This window comes from Ictalurus furcatus, chromosome 9, assembly GCF_023375685.1.
Source record: "Ictalurus furcatus strain D&B chromosome 9, Billie_1.0, whole genome shotgun sequence".
In the NCBI taxonomy this organism is placed as follows: Eukaryota; Metazoa; Chordata; class Actinopteri; order Siluriformes; family Ictaluridae; genus Ictalurus; species Ictalurus furcatus.
In genome coordinates, this window is record NC_071263.1 from 27,329,112 (window position 1) to 27,350,048 (window position 20,937).

A 20,937-nucleotide genomic window follows, 5' to 3' on the forward strand; every position below is an offset into this window, starting at 1 on the left:
GGTGTATAATACAAAAACTGTGGTGTTAAACATTCTTTTTGTTCTTCTATTCTTAATTGTTCGATACCAATACCATACCATTGTGTAAGACACAAACCTTTAGTCATGACTCACAAACGTCTGTTTTATCCGTGTATAGTTTAGTTTGGTAATAAATTGAAACTTAATGCAGTGCACTTTTCACATGTAAATGACAGAGACCTTTTTTTGCACTCAGATTTCATTTAACACTGGTGATGTCATGAGTAAGAGAAAGGGAACAGATATAAAACAGTTTTTTTGTGGCCAGAGGAGTAGTTCAAAAAGCATATACAGTACGACTTTTTTAAGGAATTCATGGCACTATTCGCCACGTAACACTGAACAGCATTGTATGAATTATAGCATTTATAGTGTTGTGTTCATGTGCTGTTTTATGGATACAACACAGTGGTTCACTGAAGCACGCATCTGCATTACAGGAACTAGTTAATCTGGGCAAACCGAAAAAAGCTGACCCCCATAAAAGTCATTGCATAATTCGCACACTGATTACACACCTTTACATAACATTAATGCATTAAATCATGTTCTGTATTTCTCTCTACAGGTATTTCTGAAAATCTGTAATAACCAACAAACTTATAGTGAAGAAACATCTGTTGACACAGGTAACACAAATGAAAGTATGAACTACACACTAGCATTTTAGAGTATTATATGTTTGTTCAAATAAAAGTTTGTTTTTGATTAATTATATATTATGCTACTATACTTTGCTTTGATTAATAATTCTTTGCAACTGGAAGCCAACTACCTGTGTCTAATTAAACATGTTTCCTTTAGTAAAAGACTGTGGCTCAGGATCAGCAAAAATGGAGTTAAGGCAGTTCAAAGGTGAGTAAATATTGAGGCAGTCACAATAATGCATGAAAAGGGAAAAGGAGAAATTTCTTCTAAATTTAGTTTTGGAGAAATAAACTGATGAAATATAAGGCAATCGATATAAGGCATCAATCTAATTATTATAGCATCATATATTTATTCACAGTGGTCTCAAGAAGCAATTCTTGCTCTAAATAAGTTAATAATTGGTTTGATTAATTCTAGTTATTTGACATCTTGAACTTGGCCAATTCTTTCTTTTCCTAAAAAAAAGTTCACCACCTGGGAACTTGTCAATTATGGCTTAAAAATCTTTTATATCTTTTGTTCACTAGCTGAATGAACTTGACAAATTTACTTAGCAGATCTGAAGTCAAGATGTAACATTAATGAGATCTCTACTGAAACTCAAGAAGAAATGTATTTGAGGCTTTTGTCTCAGGAGATAAAGAGAGATGGGAGAATTGGGCAGAGTTCATGGTTTCATTTTCATTTGGTCTCATTGCTGTCTAAATTAGACTGTAGAGATGATAAGAATATCTGAATTTAGATTTTTTTTTCTAGGGTCGGGCATAGTTTGTAAAATAATAGTGATATTAATATTGATATAAAATGATCTCTACTTCCAGATGATTTTCCTGCATTTCTGAAAACACTGGGACTTGAAAAGTACTACCCAAACAAACTGACTCAGAGGTCTTTGCTGGAGATCAACAGTGCCAGTGTATCTGATGAAGAGGTTCACTCACTGCAAGTCTTACCATGGGCTTTCCTACACAAATTACTGATGGTTAATTCAAATTCAAGATCTTTATGTGTACCTGGTGAAAATAAAGAAACAGATGACATGTTTGCTGAGCAGAGCTGTGATGCTACTCCAAATCTTCTAGATCTCCACACTGCCCTCTTCATCTGTGCAGACAGTTTCCTTCAGCAAGAAATGGCACTTAAAATGTCAATGTGCCAGTTTGCAGTACCATTTCTGTTACCTCAAGGAGTACATAATCGAAGCACTCTCATGTTATGGGCTTTTAGAGGTATCCTGAAAGAATGGCATCCCCATTCAATGTCAGAATCTAAAGGGTTTGTTGAAGACAGTGTTGTTCATGCAAAAATTCCCTTGATATCATTTGTGAGGCTAAGCAACTGCAGCTTGTCCAAGTCACAGGTTTTGAACCAAGTTCTCAACAATTCAGAGCAGCACCATGATTTCTTTTCTCATCGAGAAATGATTGGAGGATCTGCTCCAAGGATAATCGCTAATGGCATGGTTGAAATATGCTGGAGTCTGCCATGTGGAAACAAGAGCATTGATGTCTTTCCTGAGGCAGTGGCTATTGCTAATTTAAGAGGAGATGTTTGCACATTTGAAACACAACTCAGTTTCCTTACTCAGGTGTCCACAGCTGTCTTTGTGTTCCTGGACAGTGTTGAGAAAAATGAGCAAAGTCTGATAGCCTCTTTACAAGAAATGAAGTCCAAAATCTTTCTTGTGGTCAACTCTCAGAGAAATACGAACCAGAATGTGAAGTCATCTATTGAGGCGGTAATTGATACTCTGCATCTGGGAAGAGACCACATAATTAAGAAAAGCCAAAAAGTGAATTTGGCTACTTTCGCAAAAATGATAAATTCTTCCATTAAGACTGTTCTAAGTGAATCTCACGAATCATTTAGTATTGATTCCATGAAGAAGACTGCTCAGGAATTAGGTCTTGCTATTGATGAGATTCAAGTGAAAGCTTGTGTATCAGCAGAAGCAAGTGCAGAGAAAGTCATGAAAACTATTGGAGTTCGTGAAATAACGGACTATAAAAAGACACAGCTGCCACTACAAGGTGAAAATTGGAAAAGACTGGCTAAAATAGAAAAAGAGCAATGCAAATTACACAATTCAGGAGAATTGAGCTTGGAGAAATACAAGGTTCAACTTCTAAAAGAAAAGGAGGAAATTTGGAACAAACAAAGTCAGTACAAAATGACAAAAACAATGGATATCTTCATAGATTCTTTGTTAAGATCTGATAACACTGAGCGAGACTTCTTTCTCAGATGGCTGGGACTAAAGATGGACATGCGATCGTGCAAACACATGTCAAGCCTTCAATGCAAATACAGAGAGTGTGAACAAAAGAAAGACAAAGACAGTATTGTCAAATTAGACCAGGAGCTTCTTGATTGTTCTCTTGACATAGAGCACTACATGAGAGAAATGGGACAAATCTATGAGGCTGCTTCATTTGGTACAAACAAAATGTCTGACAAAATTAGCAGTCTCCCTACACTGGCTGCCAACCTGCTTCTAGCTGGGTTTCCTCTTGAACTACTTGATGGAGATGCTTTAAATATCCCAGAGAAATGGGTGAGTGAAGTTCTCATGGAGCTTCACAGGATGGTTGGCCAGAAGAGCCGTTTGCTGGTCATCACTGTGTTAGGGGTTCAGAGTACGGGTAAATCAACACTACTCAACACTATGTTTGGAGTTCAGTTTGCAGTGGGCAGTGGACGATGCACACGTGGAGCATTCATGATTTTCCTTCCTGTGGGTAATGACTTGAAGGAGGAGTTACTTTGTGACTTTGTCCTTCTGATTGATACAGAGGGTTTGAAATCACCAGCACTGGCACAACTGGAAGACAGTTATGAACATGACAGTGAATTGGCCACATTTGTGATTGGTCTGAGTGATGTAACCATCATCAATGTAGCAATGGAGAATTCCACAGAGATGAGAGACGTCTTACAGATAGCAGTTCATGCTTTTTTACAGATGAAGGAAGTTGGTAAAAAAAAAGTTTGTCATTTTGTTCACCAAAATGTTGCTGGTGTATCTGCATGCAACAAGAACTTGACTGAACGAAAACAGCTCTTGGACCAACTAAATGAGATGACAACGATTGCAGCTGCAATGGAAAAGAAGCCTAAAATAAAAAAATTCACAGATGTCTTGGATTATGATGTGGAAAAGAATAACTGGTATATACCAGGCCTGTGGCATGGCACACCACCAATGGCACCAGTTAATACAGGCTACAGTGTAGCTGTACTTGAGTTCAAGAAATCCCTCCTGGAGATCCTTAAAGCAAGAAAAGATGACGACCCCTTCCAGATCCCAGAGTTCCTGCAGTGCATGAGTAGCGTGTGGAAGGCAGTGAAGTTTGAGAACTTCATCTTTAGTTTCAGAAACACTCTTGTGGCCCAAACCTATGACAACCTTTGCAAAGAGTGTTCTGAATGGGAGTGGTCTTTCAGAAGACGTATTCATTCTTGGCTTTCAACTGAAATAGTTCAACTATCTAACACTGAAACAAGTGTTAACAATGAGGTTGTTGAACAACTCAAACAGAAAGCTCATAAAGAAATAAAAAAGGAAACAAATGAAATGACTGAAAAACTAAATAACTACTATAAAAAGAAAGACCGCTATGTGTACTTGGTGGAAAAGTACAAAACAGATTTCGTTAATAACATCAAAGGTCTGGAGATTGAAATGAACGATGAAGTGAGAAAAAAAATAGATGCTGCTCTTGAGATGAGAAGTACCAAGAAGAAATTAGAAGACATTCACAGAAAGCAAACTGCAACGATTGAGTGCCAAGTCCTTAAACTCCTGCAAATTTGCAAAGATCAAAAAGATGAGGTGTCTGATGAACACCTTAAAGCTGAGTTTGAGAGAATGTGGAAAAAAGAGGTGGCAAACATGACTGGCCTAAAAGAAAGGGATGTTCCTGCAGATATTTTGAAGCAACTGCAAGCAAGTTTGGTCAATCGCAATGTCATGGAGGATTTGGACAAAGTTCATGATTTGACACAGTATGGGCGAGGAGAATTCCAGGTCAAAGACAAGCATGTAAAATGGGAAAAGAAAATACAACGCTTCTTTACACAGCGTAGTGCAAAGCAAGATTTAGAGATTACTGCAAATGCCGTAATTAAGTGCTGCGATAAAATCATTCAGCAGCATGTGCAAGAAAAATGTGACTACCAAAACACATTTATAAAAGATGTGCTAGAGGAAATTGATAAACAGCTCCAACAGGGAGGTTCAAAAATCAATACACAATTTGAACTTGACCTTAAATTGCACATTTGTGGCATTGCCTCTCGGAAATTCCTTGGGATGCACAGGAAATTTCTCACTGAGCAAGATCCCATTAAACATTTACAGAAATTTAAGAGTCAGTATCTCTCTGATTTCATTGATTTGTACAGAGAGAGGACCAGTGCCATAGGAAAGCACAAGACTTCACTCAGCTCTGTCTCAAGCCAGCAGTGACCCAATACATCAACCAGTCCGTCGGACCTGACATTGTTGATGCAGTTTTGGAACATAAGTCTACTGAGTATAGTTCACGAGCACTGTTTCAGTACACCATCCTGAAGGAACTACTGGAAAAATCCAACTTCACTGACTTTGTAGAGTATATTTTGCATTATGAGAATTATGTCAAAGACTGGATATACAATCACATCATTAAATGCTTCTACAAAGACATATCTTTGCAAGAATTGAAAATGAAGAAGCTGGACAGAGTAGTTAAAAAGATCACTAAAGCAGTAGAAGCATCTAAGCTTGAACCCAATGGGTCTCCTTTGCCCAATAATGCAGAAGGTACCACAATGTTTATCCAGAACCTTTGCAAAGCTATGAGTGATGTCATCCATGAATATCCATGAGCACAGTGGAGAGAGTCCTGTTTCAGAACACAAGCTGCTGCGACCCATTCATCAATAGTCTCTATGAATGTATTAATAATCTAAAACAGCAAATATCAAAGGAGATCTCAGGTTCAGCTACACTTTACAGCTGTACACAGACCACAAGGACTTGCCATGTACTCAGATTTGGAGACTGGTTTCCTTTTTGAGGAAATTTGTACATCTAGTGTACATGGAAATGGGACATTTACAAATTATGATACAAATTTCCAACCTCATCCCTTCAAAGACTAAAAGAAGTACTACCCAGACTGGCATATTGCACCTGACATGTCTATGAAGGCCTCTGATTACTGAAGTATGTGATGGTGACATTTAATGACAAATTTGCTAAAGATTTTGAAGCAGAACCAGCTGTGTATCCAGATGAATGGAAGAAAATCACTAAAGAGCAGGCTCTTCTCAGTCTGAAGCATAACTTCAATATTAAATGAGACACAAATGCCAAAATATCGCAGCAAAATACTGCCATTTGTGATGAGAACATAAAGTCACACTAAACAATACGATTAATAAAACATTCACAGTTCCATCACTCGTTTTATTGCTCAGGTGTGCTAGTTATCTTTTTGTTATACTGAAAATTCAGCTCATCCTTACTTACTATCTAAATTATATGGTATCAGTCTTACTAAAAGTTTTGTTGTGGATTGCTCTGAGAGTTAAATGGTTTCTAATAAACATTATATCTGTATGTCTACAATTATAATACATGAAAAATAAAATTAAGATTCTACATTAAGGTTGAAAATTAAATTGAAACATTTTTATGCTTTCTGTATTACATATTTCTGTATGTTCATGATGTTTTTTAATCACTTTGTTACAGCTTTGTTACAAATGTTACAATGATGTTTATGAACTACTTTACAAAATTAATCATTTAGAATAGATTGTATGAATGTATGAGTATATTCATGAACAAACTACATAAACATACATAAATATGAATCTGCAAAGCAAAATGGCTTGGAATGTCGAGTGTGATTACAGTGTACTTTAAACTAATAAAAATGTAATAAAGTAAGAATCTGTCATATTTCTCAGATTTCTATGATATTTCTATTATATTGATTTCATACATAATTCAATATAAGTGCATTTAGAATGTAATCTTCTAAGCTTAATGTCTCATAATGAACAGTATTCATTTACATAAACTCTTACTGGATGAAAAAGAACAGTTTATAAAGTAGAAGTATTAGGAGACCTAAAAAAAAGTGTTACATAACATATGTTTAAAACAAAATTGCTGCCTTGCTCTGCCTCCCTATAATGCAATTCACCTGGTCTATTTCATCAGTTTGTGTGTACAGTATATTCCATGTGTTCCTTATTGGCACAGCCTGTCATGTTTATTCCTTGCATTAAATCATATTAAAACATTTTACATTTGTTTGGTTATAAGAACCTCCTTAACACATGCCAGTAGATTGGTTACACTAAATGAGTTTGTGATTGTGTGTGAGGTGTGTGTGTGTGTGTGTGTGTGTGTGGGGGGGGGGGGGTTAGGGTGTGCCTTGTGATGGACTCCTATCCAATCCATTGTATTGCCTCCCAGTGTTCCAGGGATAGCCTCTGGATCCCTCTCAACACGGACCAGGATGAAGTGCTGAATAAAGATGAATAATAAATGAATTTGAAAATATATAAATATAATCAAAGATTTACATTTTACTAATGCAATATATTTTAGGGACGTGACACTTACAGAACTTACAGATGCACGATACAAGAAGTAAAACTTGAAATGTTCTCCTTTTTATGATTCTTTAAAGAACAAAAATATTCCTGTTTACCTTTCAAATTATGAGGCATAAGAGAAGCAACTAAAAAGCAAATCTCAACGTGACACATGAAGCACACAGAAAGAACCCAGGTGGCTTTTTTTCTAACGCTGACATGTCAAAAGCTGAAAGGTTCAGTACAGTGATAAAATCACGATAAAACTCATGCAAACACGTAGAGCAAACTTTGAAGAACAGCGTGTGACGTCATTTGGTCATGTTCATTTTTTGGCAGCATTTTTACACATACTAGAAATACAAAAAATCATGACAAGTAATATAGTAGGGTGATAAAATCACGATAATGATTTGAAAATGAAGTTTGTATTTGCACACCCAAAGTATGTGACACTTTCCTGGGTTGGGTCAGGAATGAAGAGACAGGCAACAGGCTTCAGTCAACTCAAATAGTTAATAAATAGATAAATCAGTAGATCAAATAGATAAATTCTTTATCTCTTTCTTTTTCTTTTGTTCCCTCTCCCATGGTTCTCGATCTTACAGGATTAAATTAATCTCAAAATGATTAACAAATGCATGCACATTCATCCATGAAGTTGATAAATGTTGCAAATGCATCTTACTATCCATAAACAAATGCGTTTAATTTGTGTCTGCGAAATTTAGAATTAAATCCATCCAGAGCAGGACAACGCCAAACCACATTCTGCCCAGATTACAAGCACATGGTTGTGTAAGCAGAGAGTGCGGGTGCTAGCTTGGTCTGCCTGCAGTCCTGACCTGTCTCTGATTGAGAATGTGTGGTGCATTATGAAGTGCAAAATAAAGCAATGAAGTCCCCCTATAGCTGCGCAGCTGAAGAAATGCATAATGGATGAATGGGGGAAAATTCTGCTTGCTAAACTTAACTCACTCAGCACCCAAACACTTAATAAGTGTTATTAAAAGAAAAGGTGATGTTACACAGTGGTCCGTGTACTGTACCAAATTTTTTGGAGTGTGTTGCAGCCATCAGATTTGAAATGAGTGTATATTTTCAAAAAGAAATACAATTCACAAAGTAAAACATCCAATAATGTGTTAATAATGTGTTTTCAAGACACTATAGGGTGAATTGAATTTTCACATGACTCTTTCTGTATGTTTTTTTGCATTTTCCATACTGTCCCAACTGTTTTGGAATTGGGGTTGTAAATAAAATATCGGTAAAGATAAAGATAAAAAAATATATAATTTATACAATTGAACTTGTATAATACTTGTCTGATACAAATTCTGATAAGTCAAAGCCCACACTCATAATAGTTTTTTTCTTGACATCACATTATGTAGTTCAAATTTAAATTGAGACTGCCATCTAGTGATAGCTGCTTTTCATAGGCACAGGTGTGTGTGGATCGGGAGATGTTCGTGTGTGGATAGTGTAAGGCAAACCCCGGAAACAAAGTCAAAGTCAAAAGCCAAATGAACCGAACAGAATCGACTCAGAAAAGACGCCAATGAATGCATGTGTGTCACCTGATCCACAAATGCACTTCTTACTTGTATATGGGCAAATTATGATACATTAATACAAAATAGAATGTTTGTATTCACAAATATGTCTCTATATGTACAAATCTTTGCACATTCATTTAATTCTGAATTTCGCAGACACAAATTATAAGGGGGGGCGCACAGTGGCTTAGTGGTTAGCACGTTTACCTCACACCTCCAGGGTCTGGGGTTCGAGTCCCATCGTGGCCATGTGTGTGCAGAGTTTGCATGTTCTCCCTGTGCTGCGGGGGTTTCCTCCGGGTACTCCAGTTTCCTCCCCCAGTCCAAAGACACGCGTAGGCTGAGTGGCATGTCCACAAGTGTCCGTAGTGTATGAATGGGTGTGTGAATGTGTATGTGATTGTGCCTTGCGATGGACTGGCACCCTGTCGAGGGTGTACCCTGCCTTGTAAAATATGTAAGTTGCAAAAAAGAAATAGGTACATAATAGCAGGTTTATGTTAAACTCATTAAATAGAAATATGCACACTTACGAACTTTAATTTGTGTAAATGCTACATATTTTACTCAACTGCAAATTCTGCCCTTAATTTAAATATGTTCATGACTACATTCCACTATTACATTACAGCATGACATAATCAGAATAATCAGAATCAAAAACATGTGTTAGTATGCTTAGTATATGCAAAGTGTGGCTGCAATGCATCTAAAACACAAATGATAAAATTATAATAATAATAAAAAACCCATCTAATTAAAACTAATGGAAAAATAATGTGTGGAAGTATTTCAGCACCACCTCGATAAAGATAAAATTGGTTTTATGCTGATGGGTGCAGGCCAAAATCTGTAAGAGGATTATTCATTAACCAATTTATTGTTACGGGAATGAACAATAACTCTATTATCAGTTCAGGTGACTCTCGGCAGCGTTCCCTTGAAGAAAACCTCTACAAATATGTAGATCAGGTTTCATTCATTCATTCATTCATCTTGAGTGACTGCTTTATCTGGTTCACAGTTGTGATAGATTTTCATGGACCAGGTTGCATCTCATGGGCATTAACATATTTTAATTTTCTAAGAAATTCTATTAAATTAGTTTTTTCTATTTTGATTTCTGTAAAATCAGTTTTTACATATTTGCAATCATCATTTTACAACTACACAACTTGGAAGTTACAATTACAAAACCTGCTCTTCTTTGTCCTTTTCAGTTTCCTTTATATCTCCTCAGATGTTCATTAAAAAACTCTTTTACATTTGAGCTTTGAGTAGGCCGGGCTTTATCATGTTTTAACACATAAATGAACTTTCTCCAGTTCCAGGAAGTCCTGAGCATTTTCTAAGAAATCATACTATTTGATATTAAGGTGTTTCCTTCACTCCTTTACTGTAAGAGCAATCTACTCTGGTTAATAAATAATCTGCTTTCATTTTGGAGTACAAATTCTGATAAGACTTTCTTGTTACCAACAGACCAAGTACAGCATCCCTCATAAACACTATTATGTATAGTATAGTATAGTGGTAACTGGGGCATTAGTTGGACTGTTCATCCGGGACTGAGCTTAGTTTCCATGAATTTCTTTCTTGCATGTGAGAGTTAATTGCTTAAAAAAAGTGAAAATTGTACAAAAAGTTGTATTTATCATAAAACTTGCCTCAGGTGTTATCACTGTTTCCAGAGCGATAAAATATAAAACTTTTCTAACTAGGCTAGTTTGGTGTCGCTAGCCAAGGGGAGGCACAACTAAGCTATCATTGTATGGGTTTAGCTGCTACAATGCCATGCAAAGTATGTTAGCTGTCTTTATGCTCTGCTCATATCATGTTCACGTAACTTGGAACTCATATAGACACTGACATAACTTGTTTTCCTGCTCAGCATCAGAGGATGTTAGTGTTTCAGTTTCAACCCTTTTACTGGTTTAAATAAAAATAACAAAAATCGGCATATATCCATTTATCCTCACACTGGCTGTGTGAGCTAGCGTATGGCAGCCAATAAGACACGAGTATTTCCATGTATTTTCCTGTAAACCCTGTCTGATTGGTGTCACTTCCGTTCACTGAAGATACAAAATTACAGGCCGTCTTCTTTTACTGACATTTAGTTACATAGTGTTATGAATTGCCAGAAGTAATTCAGGACTCCAGTTCACAGCAGCCACGGCGCCTCTGCGTCACAGTCACATGACCACCCGCACCTGACACTTATTCGGTTAACTAATTCCTGTGTGTATTTAAGCGACGATTTGTACAGCACTCTGTGTCAGGTTTTGTTTGTTCCTGCTGTCACGTTATGCTCTCTCGCCTTGTATATTCTGTGTTGTTTTGTTCTTTATTGAACGTTATCTCTGCACGTGCATCCGTCTCCACCTCGCATTTGTGACACGTAGTGACAAACCGCTCCAAATGGAGAATTATCTGGGGCTAAAAAAAAAAAAAAAAAAATCCTATTTGCAACTGGAGAAAATAATGAAACAGATGATTTGTTTGCTGAACAGGACTGTGATAACAGTACAAATCTTCTAGATCTCCACACTGCCCTTTTCATCTGTGTAGATACCTTTCTCCAGCAAAAAATGGTACATGTCTATTTGCCAGTTTACAGTACCATTTTTGTTACCACAAGGAATGCATAAGTGCACTTTTATGTTATGGGCTCTTAGATGTATCCCGAAAGAATGGCGTCCCCGTTCAGTGTCAGAATCTAAAGGATTTGTTGAAGACAGTGTTGTTCATGCTAAATTTCCTTTGATATCATTTGTGAGGCTAGGCAACAGCAGCTTGTCCAAGTCACAGGTTTTGAACCAAGTGCTCAACAATTCACAGCAGTATAATGGTTTCTTTTCACATAGGGAAATGATTGGAGGAACCACTCCAAGGATAATTGCTAATGGGATGTCTTTGTGTTCCTGGACAGTGTTGAAGAAATGGAGCACAGGTTATTTGCCTCTTTACAAGCAATTAAGCTGAATTTCTTGTGGTCAACTCTCAGAGATATATGAGCCAGAATGTGAAGTCATCTATCGAACCAGCAGTTGATACTTTGCAACTGGAAAGAGATCACATCATTCTGAAAAGCCAAACAGTGAATTTGACTACTGTCTCAATGATCAGTTCTGCCATAAAAATTGCTAGTTGAGGTCCACAAAGCATATGAAATCAATTCTATGAAGATAATTGCTCAAGAATTTATTTCTTGGCATTTCTTGGATGAATGTAAATACAGAACCTGTGGATTAGCAGAGGGAACAGCAGAGGAAATCATGAAATGTATTAGACTTCGTCCTATAGTGGAATATAAAAATTCATCAGCTCTTACAAACATCTGTGACTAGCTTGTAGCCTGCTAGCATCACCTTACTGCTAGCCTTGTTTACATTTCACATCTATCGCATATTCCGCTGTTTTAAAAGTGAATATGTCGGTTGTTTCTCTGCTTTTGAGTGCAGATGAGGACTCGCTGGAGTTGCACATGGTGCTGTTGGAACTGGAGGCCATGGAGAAACAGAACCGCAGCCTACTCGACAAGCAGGCCCATCTGCAGGAGTGAAGAAACGCGCTGGAAACAGCTTGTGCTTCTGCCTACAAATCCAAGGTAAGCACGCAGCGTGGTATTACCACTCCCAGCCCCTCTATGCTGTGTATTTCTCTGTGCAGGGACTGTGCACCCAAGACGTGTCCAGCCGAGGTGTCCTGCACGCCGGCGCTGACACACCACGGACCTTGGGTGAACCATGCCAAATGCACATCCAGCACCTCTGATCTGAAGCTAGATCTATTAAACATTAGATCTCTTACGTCTAAGGCTCTTATTGTTAACGAAATCATTACTGACCAGCAATGTAACATGTGTTTAACGGAAACTTGGATTAAACCAAATGAGTACATACATTAAATGAAGCCAGTCCTCCTGTTATGTGCATACAGTTATGTGCATCAGCCTCATTTAACTGGTAGAGGAAGAGGTATCCCACTCATCCATAGTCAAAATTTAGGCAGCACACAAAAACCTAGTCATAAATTCAACTCTTTTGAAATTCTCTATACCAGTATAACTTATGTAGCCACAAAAAATAAATCAACTCCTCTAATTGTTATGTACAGACCCCCAGGGCCATATACTGAATTCCTTAGTGAATTTGCAGATTTTATCTCAAACCTGGTTGTTTCTGTAGATAAAGCATTAATCAGTGGTGATTTTAATATTCATTTTGATATTCCTCTGTGTCATGGAACGGTAATGGAGGCAGAAGCAAGTGCAGATCAATGATTTTGTTAACGAGCGACAGGCAGTCAAATCCAAATCATAAGACAGAAGCGTGGTCAAAACAGGTAATGGGTCAGGTGATAAACAAACGGGCATGAACTGGGCGAGGCTAGAATTGTAAACATGAAACATGAAATGAGAAACAAAGTCATAAACATGAAACAAGAAATATGAATTGAGGCAACGAGAGCTAGGTACAGAGATAACTCAATACTACACAATTTGCACAGAAACATGAGGGGTATAAATCACAAACATAGTCATGGGTAAATACAGACAGCTGAAACCAATGTAGACACATCTTCGGAAAGCAACCAATGACTAAACATGGAGGAGACAGAACAGAAACAAAACAAACGCACGTGCCCACAATAATCAACAACAGAAGAGCGTGCACCTGGCTCGTGCATGCGTGTGCACTCTGGCTTTCTGAGCACGCTGCCAGCTGCAGTGCTGTCTACCGGGGAGATCGTGACACTCTGAGAACAGTGGTTGTGTCCATCTTAGATTCAGTAGAGGTTAATCAGAATGTAATTGGACCTACTCATAATGGTGGTCACACTCTTGACCTGATACTAACATACGAATTAAATATAGAAAATATTGTAATTTTTCCGCAGTCTGAAGTTGTCTCAGACCATTATCTTATCTCGTTCATTATACATACTGATCATAATATTTGCACCTCGCCTCGCTACCGTGTAAAACGTACTTTCACTTTAGATACTGCACCGAGCTTCATCAGTAACTTCCCAGAAACATCAATTGGATTTGGATCACCATCTGATCCCATAGAACTTGATCAGGTGACTGAATGCTTAGAGTCAATGCTCTGCTACACGCTAGATAGAGTGGCTCCACTCAAAAGAAAAATAATTAGAGAGAAAAAGCTAACACCCTGGTATAATGATCAAACGCATACTTCAAAACAGACCACTCGACAATTAGAACGTAAATGGCGTCAAACCAAATTGGTAGTATTTCAAACAACATGGAAGGAGAGTCTACTGAACTATAGAAAATCTCTTAGCGATGCTAGAAAAGTCTGTGTCTCCACCTTAATAGGAGATAACAAAAACAATTTGAGATTTCTATTCAACACGGTAGCAAGATTAACTAGGAATAAAATCACTACAGAAAGAAGCACTCAATCATTACAACTGTGACGATTTCATGAAATTTTTTATTGATAAGATTGAAAATATAAGATGTGAAATTCAGGCTATTAAATTAAAACCAGACAGTATTATAACTAACCCTGTAGATGATAATATAGCAATATCAGATCAATGTTTAGAATGGTTTATTCCCCTTAGAGAGACCGAACTAACTTCATTAATCTCTTCACGAAATCATCAACTTGCATACTAGATCCTGTACCTACATGTTTCTATAAACAGATTTGTCCTGAAGTAATTGAACCACTTCTAAATATAATCAATTCTTCCCTTAGCACTGGCTGTGTACCAAAATCACTTAAATTAGCAGTTATTAAACCCCTGATTAAAAAACCTGACCTTGACCCCTCTCAACTCCCCAGCTATAGACCTATATCAAATCTCCCCTTCATCTCCAAGATCTTAGAAAAGGTTGTACACAGCAGCTATGCTTGTACTTACTTAGGAACAACATTCAGGAATTGTATCAGTCAGGATTCATAGGACACAGACAGCACTAGTTAAAGTGGTAAATGACCTACTACTGGCCTCTGATCAGGGTTGCATCTCGTTGCTTGTGTTACTTGACCATAGATCATACTATTCTCCTTGATAGATTAGAAAATGTAATGCAGCTGCTAGAGTCCTAACTAGAACTAGAAGATACGACCACATCACCCCTATCTTATCCACACTGCATTGGCTCCCAGTGAAATCACGCATTCATTATAAAATACTACTATTGCCTTATAAAGCACACAACGGTCTCGTGCCACAGTATCTAAGTGACCTTTTGGTTTTCTATGATTTCTATGAGCCAATTTAGATAAAAAGGTGCATTCTATTTGTTGGTACCTCGAATAGCGAACGCTACAGCAGGGGGAAGAGCTTTCTCTTACAAAGCCCTACAGTTATGGAATAGTCTTCCAATTAGTGTTCGGGACTCAGACACAGTCTCAGTGTTTAAGTCTAGGCTTAAAACGTATTTGTTTATTCAAGCCTACCATGAGTAGACTTTTTCTGTTACGCAAAGCACAGTCTTAACAATCACTCCCTCTCTCCTTCTGCCGAGCCATACACGATTTTATGGAGATACTAGAGATCCTGATCCTTTCTGCTCTCCGGACGTGCCTGATCTGTTCGGATGCCCTACCTCTGGATGGAGCTCTCAACTACTCCAATTCCAGATGGACACACTCACTGTGGTTGCTGGGACTACGGTTGCTTTTTAGGCCCCGGGACTTCAATTACAACATGCAATTTTGCACTCGGGTCTCCTTTGAACAGTGGACTAGTTCAACAAACATATTAAACCATAATGAACTTTCCTTTACTTTTACACTATCCGTTGCAACCCGGATGAGGACGGGTTCCCTTCTGAGTCTGGTTCCTCTCAAGGTTTCTTCCTCGTAACATCTTAGGGAGTTTTTCCTTGCCACCGTCGCCACCAGCTTGCTCAATTGGGATAAATTCACACATTTAAAATCTCCATCCTGTGTTTATATGTTTCTGTAAAGCTGCTTTGAGACAATGTCCATTGTAAAAAGCGCTATACAGATAAAATTGAATTGAATTGAATTGTATGAAAAAAGACCAGGATGACACTGCAAGGTGAAAACTGTAAAAGATTTGCTCAGATAGAAAAAAAAGCAATGCTGATTACAACATTCAGGTGAACTGAGTTTAAAGTAGTATAAGGTTCGAGTTCAAAAAGTAAAACATAAAATTCGAAGAAAGCAAAGGAAGTTCTGATGACACTTTTTTTCTTAAATGGATGGGACTAAAGCTAGACATGCGATCACGCATACACATGTCAAACCTATGGCAAAAATACACACACACACACATATATACAGTATCTCACAAAAGTGAGTACACCCCTCACATTTTTGTAAATATTTGATTATATGTTTTCATGTGACAACACTGAATAAATGACACTTTGCTACAATGTAAAGTAGTGAGTGTACAGCTTGTGTAACAGTGTAAATTTGCTGTCCCCTCAAAATAACTCAACACACAGCCATTAATGTCTAAACCGCTGGCAACAATAGTGAGTACACCCCTAAGTGAAAATGTCCAAATTTGGCCCAAAGTGTCAATATTTTGTGTAGCCACCATTATTTTCCAGCACTGCCTTAACTGTCTTGGGCATGGAGTTCACCAGACCTTCACAGGTTGCCACTGGATTCCTCTTCCACTCCTCTATGATGACATCACGGAGCTGGTGGATGTTAGAGACCTTGTGCTCCACCACCTTCCATTTGAGGATGCCGTTTTGAGACATGCTTGGCCAGTCCATCACCTTCACCCTCAGCTTCTTTAGCAAGGCGATGGTCATCTTGGAGGTGTGTTTGGGGTCGTTATCATGCTGGAGTCAGAAGAGCCAGCTATGTACCCAGGTTGATGGGGTTGAAACACTAAAGAAAACCTAGTCTATCCTAGTGTATATACAACAACTAGAAACTCAGGACTCATTCTATTGCTCAGGTGAATCATTAATGGAAAAGGCTCTGGTTCTACAAAAGCCCTGACCAGTTAGTTTGGAAAAACATTTGTATATTTCAAGAGCTCCTGAGTTGTGTAAATGTATGTTTAAGGAGACTGACTAATGCAAACTTTAACTGATTGGCTTCAAATCTTGGACAAAAGAAATGCTGGCCTAAAAAAAGCAGGAAGAGCTAATATGTGTCTTTAATAGTCAAAAAGATGCAATTGCTGAGCTGCATTACTGAACGATTTAGCCTATACCTTGCTTAAGAGGCACTGTTTAGTTATCAGTTATTTTTAGCACTCTGTGAGCTTGTGGGCATCACTAATGTAAAGCATGTTCTATGAACACGCTTAGTATGCTACAGTGTCAATGCAATGTCTCAGTTCCTGTTTTCATGTGCTACCCAGTGATGTTTTGAAAGAGGACTTTCTGACTACCATTAGGATTGAAAGTGGGAGAGAGAGAAAACAATTTAGAGAGACCTTAGTCTCATGTTGTTATCTCATAATGTTATGTGTGTGCGTTGGGGCCTTTGGGTGTGTTATGTCTGCACGCCCGCCCTTGACTGTATGAGAGTGTGTGTGTTTCTCAGCCTGCACTCCTCAGCTCTTATATTTCTCTGTGACTAATAAACCATAGTGTGTTACTCTTGAAGATCTTAAAGTGTGAATCCAACCAGTCCTGTGAATTTTCAATAAAATTACATATTACTCATACTAGGTCTCCCTCGTGTTTATTTCATGTCATTTTTATCCACAACATTCCCCCATCTGAGGCTATAAAACCTCATAAACTATCTTAATTAAGCGGGTATCTGTGGAGAAACTGCTTCTGCCGCACCCCATGGCCGTCCCCGCTAGCCGTCGGAGGATTACTCTAACAAAGCCATAATTCCTGCGCTCATCCTCGTAATCAAATGGGTCCCTTACAGTAACCACTTCTACGCTACACTGATCAGTATAGGAGCTGAGGTGGGAGACGTGCTAGCGTTGTGCCCCCGGGGCTTCATAGTAGATTGGCAGCTGGAGAATGGGCCTTAGGACCCCCCTATGTCCACTTTGCGCCGGACCCATGTAGATGTACCTAGCCATAACCCTTAACTTCTACTTTCATATATATTGAATCTAACTGTCAGCCCACAGTTTTGTATTTGTCGGGACCTGCAGAGTCTTGCTTCCCCCCCAAAAAAATAAAACCCCAAACCTTTGCAGTCAGGGGTGGGCGAAAAAACCTTCTATCAGGAAAAATTCCCACCCTGCCAGCACTATGTGCTCGACAGCACCATTATACTTTTCACGTGTCTGAGTGCATCACACTTTGTTGCACATCACATGTCACGGGTCATATCACAAACATTTTATAACAATACAACTTGACAGTCTCTGTTGGCAGTATCTCTCTGTATGCTGGTTGTCTTCAGCTCAAGCACTTTACGTACTGTAGAGAGCCACCCTTTGGGGAGAGGTTAGGCTAGCACTTACACCCAGGGTATGGATCATCACATCTTCTCATCCTGGTCTGCCATTGACTTTTAGTCTTGTAGTCAGCTGCTGCCTTGTAGTCAGCTTCAGCCATTCTCTCTCTGCTCCTGGTCTCCCACCTCTGGGTGAACACCTCCCCCCATTGAGGCGGTAACGCCTCACCCATAACAATGCACCCAGCTCTTTTCCTGTGAATAGATAGCTTCATACATAGTAGTTAATTGTCTCATATATGTTTTTGATCCATCTGCAATTACTCCAGTGGCAGTCCTTCATAAGGAACAGACACAGACATGGGTCGACCCGTAAGCATTTCATGCGGCGTTAGATACATATTGCTTTTAGTCTGCATGCGATAGGTCATTAGTGCAAGAGGTAGAGCATCTACTGAAATATGTTTAGTATCAGCACAAATTACGTTAAACTTGAGATGGTATGCCAGATCTAGGACCTATCCCTGGTCAAGGAAAAAAAATTTTGAGCACAAATATCACACTCCACCATTGCCTGTAAGTACAGAGATCATTCCTCTGCCTTCCCCCTCGCACACTGGTTAAAACTATGGGCATCTGTAATACATACAGTGCAAAGTGCAGAAGGTACAATTAGAATTCAATTAACTATTTGCTCGGTATGTTAAAGTGGCGTTCCAACTTATTCTAAAACCTCACTGCATTCGCACAACTCCAAACCGATGACACAATCCATGGGCATAAACGTCAGTATTTATGTATATATTTATATATTAGCAATTCTACCCTTAACAAGGTTGCACTCTGTAGTGATAGCTTTTAATTCAGCCAATTGGGCAGATCAGGGTGCTCATAATGTTTGTGAAATTTCAGACTCGAAACTTCAGACTTTTAAGCTCGAGGAAATATGAATTTCGGCTAGGCAATCGTGAGGGTTCTCAGTGACTGGCTCCACAGAATTAATTAGGCAATACAACACTACAGTTGGTGTGTTAGGCACACTAATAGGTTTAAGAGTTTCATTTTGGGTGGCACATAGACTAACCCCATATCCCCATATCCTGTTCTTATAAAATAGAAATGACCTGGTGTGATGAGTGTAAGATCGATGTGTGAGAGAGCAATTTTCCCAGTGATCTGCACTAAGAGAGCATCTCCAGCCGCAGCACGCACCGTGCTGGCAATGCTTGTGCCACCAAATCCAATGTTTTCAATACATGAACTACAGCCCTGCAAGCGCCCCATACTCCTGAGCCGGGACACCCCCAGTGGCGTCCCCCCTTTCAGTCACATGTAAGACACAGTCTTTGTTGAAGTTTGCCAGCCATAGTACAGGTGCAGAGCATAAGTCCATTCAATGTCAGGCTTGTCCAAAGAATACCCAGATCTCAGGATTTTGTCATGTAGAGAGCAATCAGTGATCCACTGCAGACCATACTTGATAACGTCCAGGAACATTTGTTGTGCTTTATGGGGCGGAGGATGACCCCAGTCATGTCCTGTCGGCCTTGGGAGCGTGCAAGGGAGTCTATGACCACAGAGGAGTACACCGCAGGTGAGCCCACAGCCCCCGGAGGAGATGCTCCCAGGTGTACTACTGATCTAGGAATGTTAAGGGGAGTAACGGTCTTGAGCTCTCACATGCAATCACTTGGAAAAAGCGCTGATCAATAATAATATCATGTGGAATGGAATGGGTTACAGTAGGGACATCTTATATATAATAAATAAATAAATAAATAAATATATATATATATATATATATATATATATATATATATATATATATATATATATATATATATATATATGTATGTGTATGTATGTATTCTATAGAAAACATACTATAAGTAATGGAGCTACTGGGATGACTAGATAGTTGACTGTGCAACTTTTGTGTAAAATGCCATCCTCTTCCAGCCTTAAACACTGGTTACTGGGTGGGTTGTATTGCAGAACTTATCGCAGTTGTTGTCACAGCTTGCTGTAATAATGCTAGTCTAAGTGGGCATGTTCCTTCATCCTTTTCTGAGGATTGAAGATATTGTTTACAGGACACAGGATGACTATACTTCACTTTAGCTTATTACAGTGTACATATTACTTGCCGTGCTTCAACCTTATGTAGCCCATAATGTGCCAGGTATTTTAGCGAGTTCAGGATGAGGGGTGCCATCATCACTGTCCAATTTGGAAACTGGAGACAGACAACTGGGAACACACAACAGCAAAACCCATCATTAAATGTTCAATTTATGCACCAGATCTAGGCTTATTAAAAATGGTGAATAATTTTCAAGTGATTCACTGTATACTGATTTTAATAATGCAGAAAGCCATTAAACATTCAAAAATGAGGAGACTTCTGATGTTTACAGAGCACACACATTGTTCGATATAAATCAATCACAAGGCCCTGATTATGTGGAGTCTGTATTTCTAAACTTAGCAGCTGATATTATTTCATCTCTTTTAACTTATCTTTTTAATCTTTCATTAGACAACGGGGTTAAACCAGAAATTTGGAAATCAGCTTTTTTTTTTCTTTTCCCCTTTATTAAACCAGGGAAATCCCACTATATTAGATCATTACAGTCCAATCCCAAAGCCTCCTGTCCTATGTCCCTTTTAGAAAGCCTTTTCAGTGAACCGTTGACGTGTTATCAGTTTGCAAAAAAGTCTAAGGTCATAAAAACATATCATCACAACAGCTGTTTTGAAAG

At 38.5% G+C, this 20,937-nt stretch overlaps 1 protein-coding gene across 1 annotated transcript; it reads left to right on the forward strand.

The window, feature by feature from the left end:
- Positions 1–851: 851 nt before the first annotated feature.
- On the forward strand, positions 852–5,541 carry LOC128613082 (up-regulator of cell proliferation-like). The gene is given in 3 exon segments (XM_053633644.1): positions 852–876; positions 1,494–5,078; positions 5,081–5,541. Coding segments are annotated over 3 exon segments (4,068 nt in total). The 5' UTR covers positions 852–854.
- Positions 5,542–20,937: the final 15,396 nt, after the last annotated feature.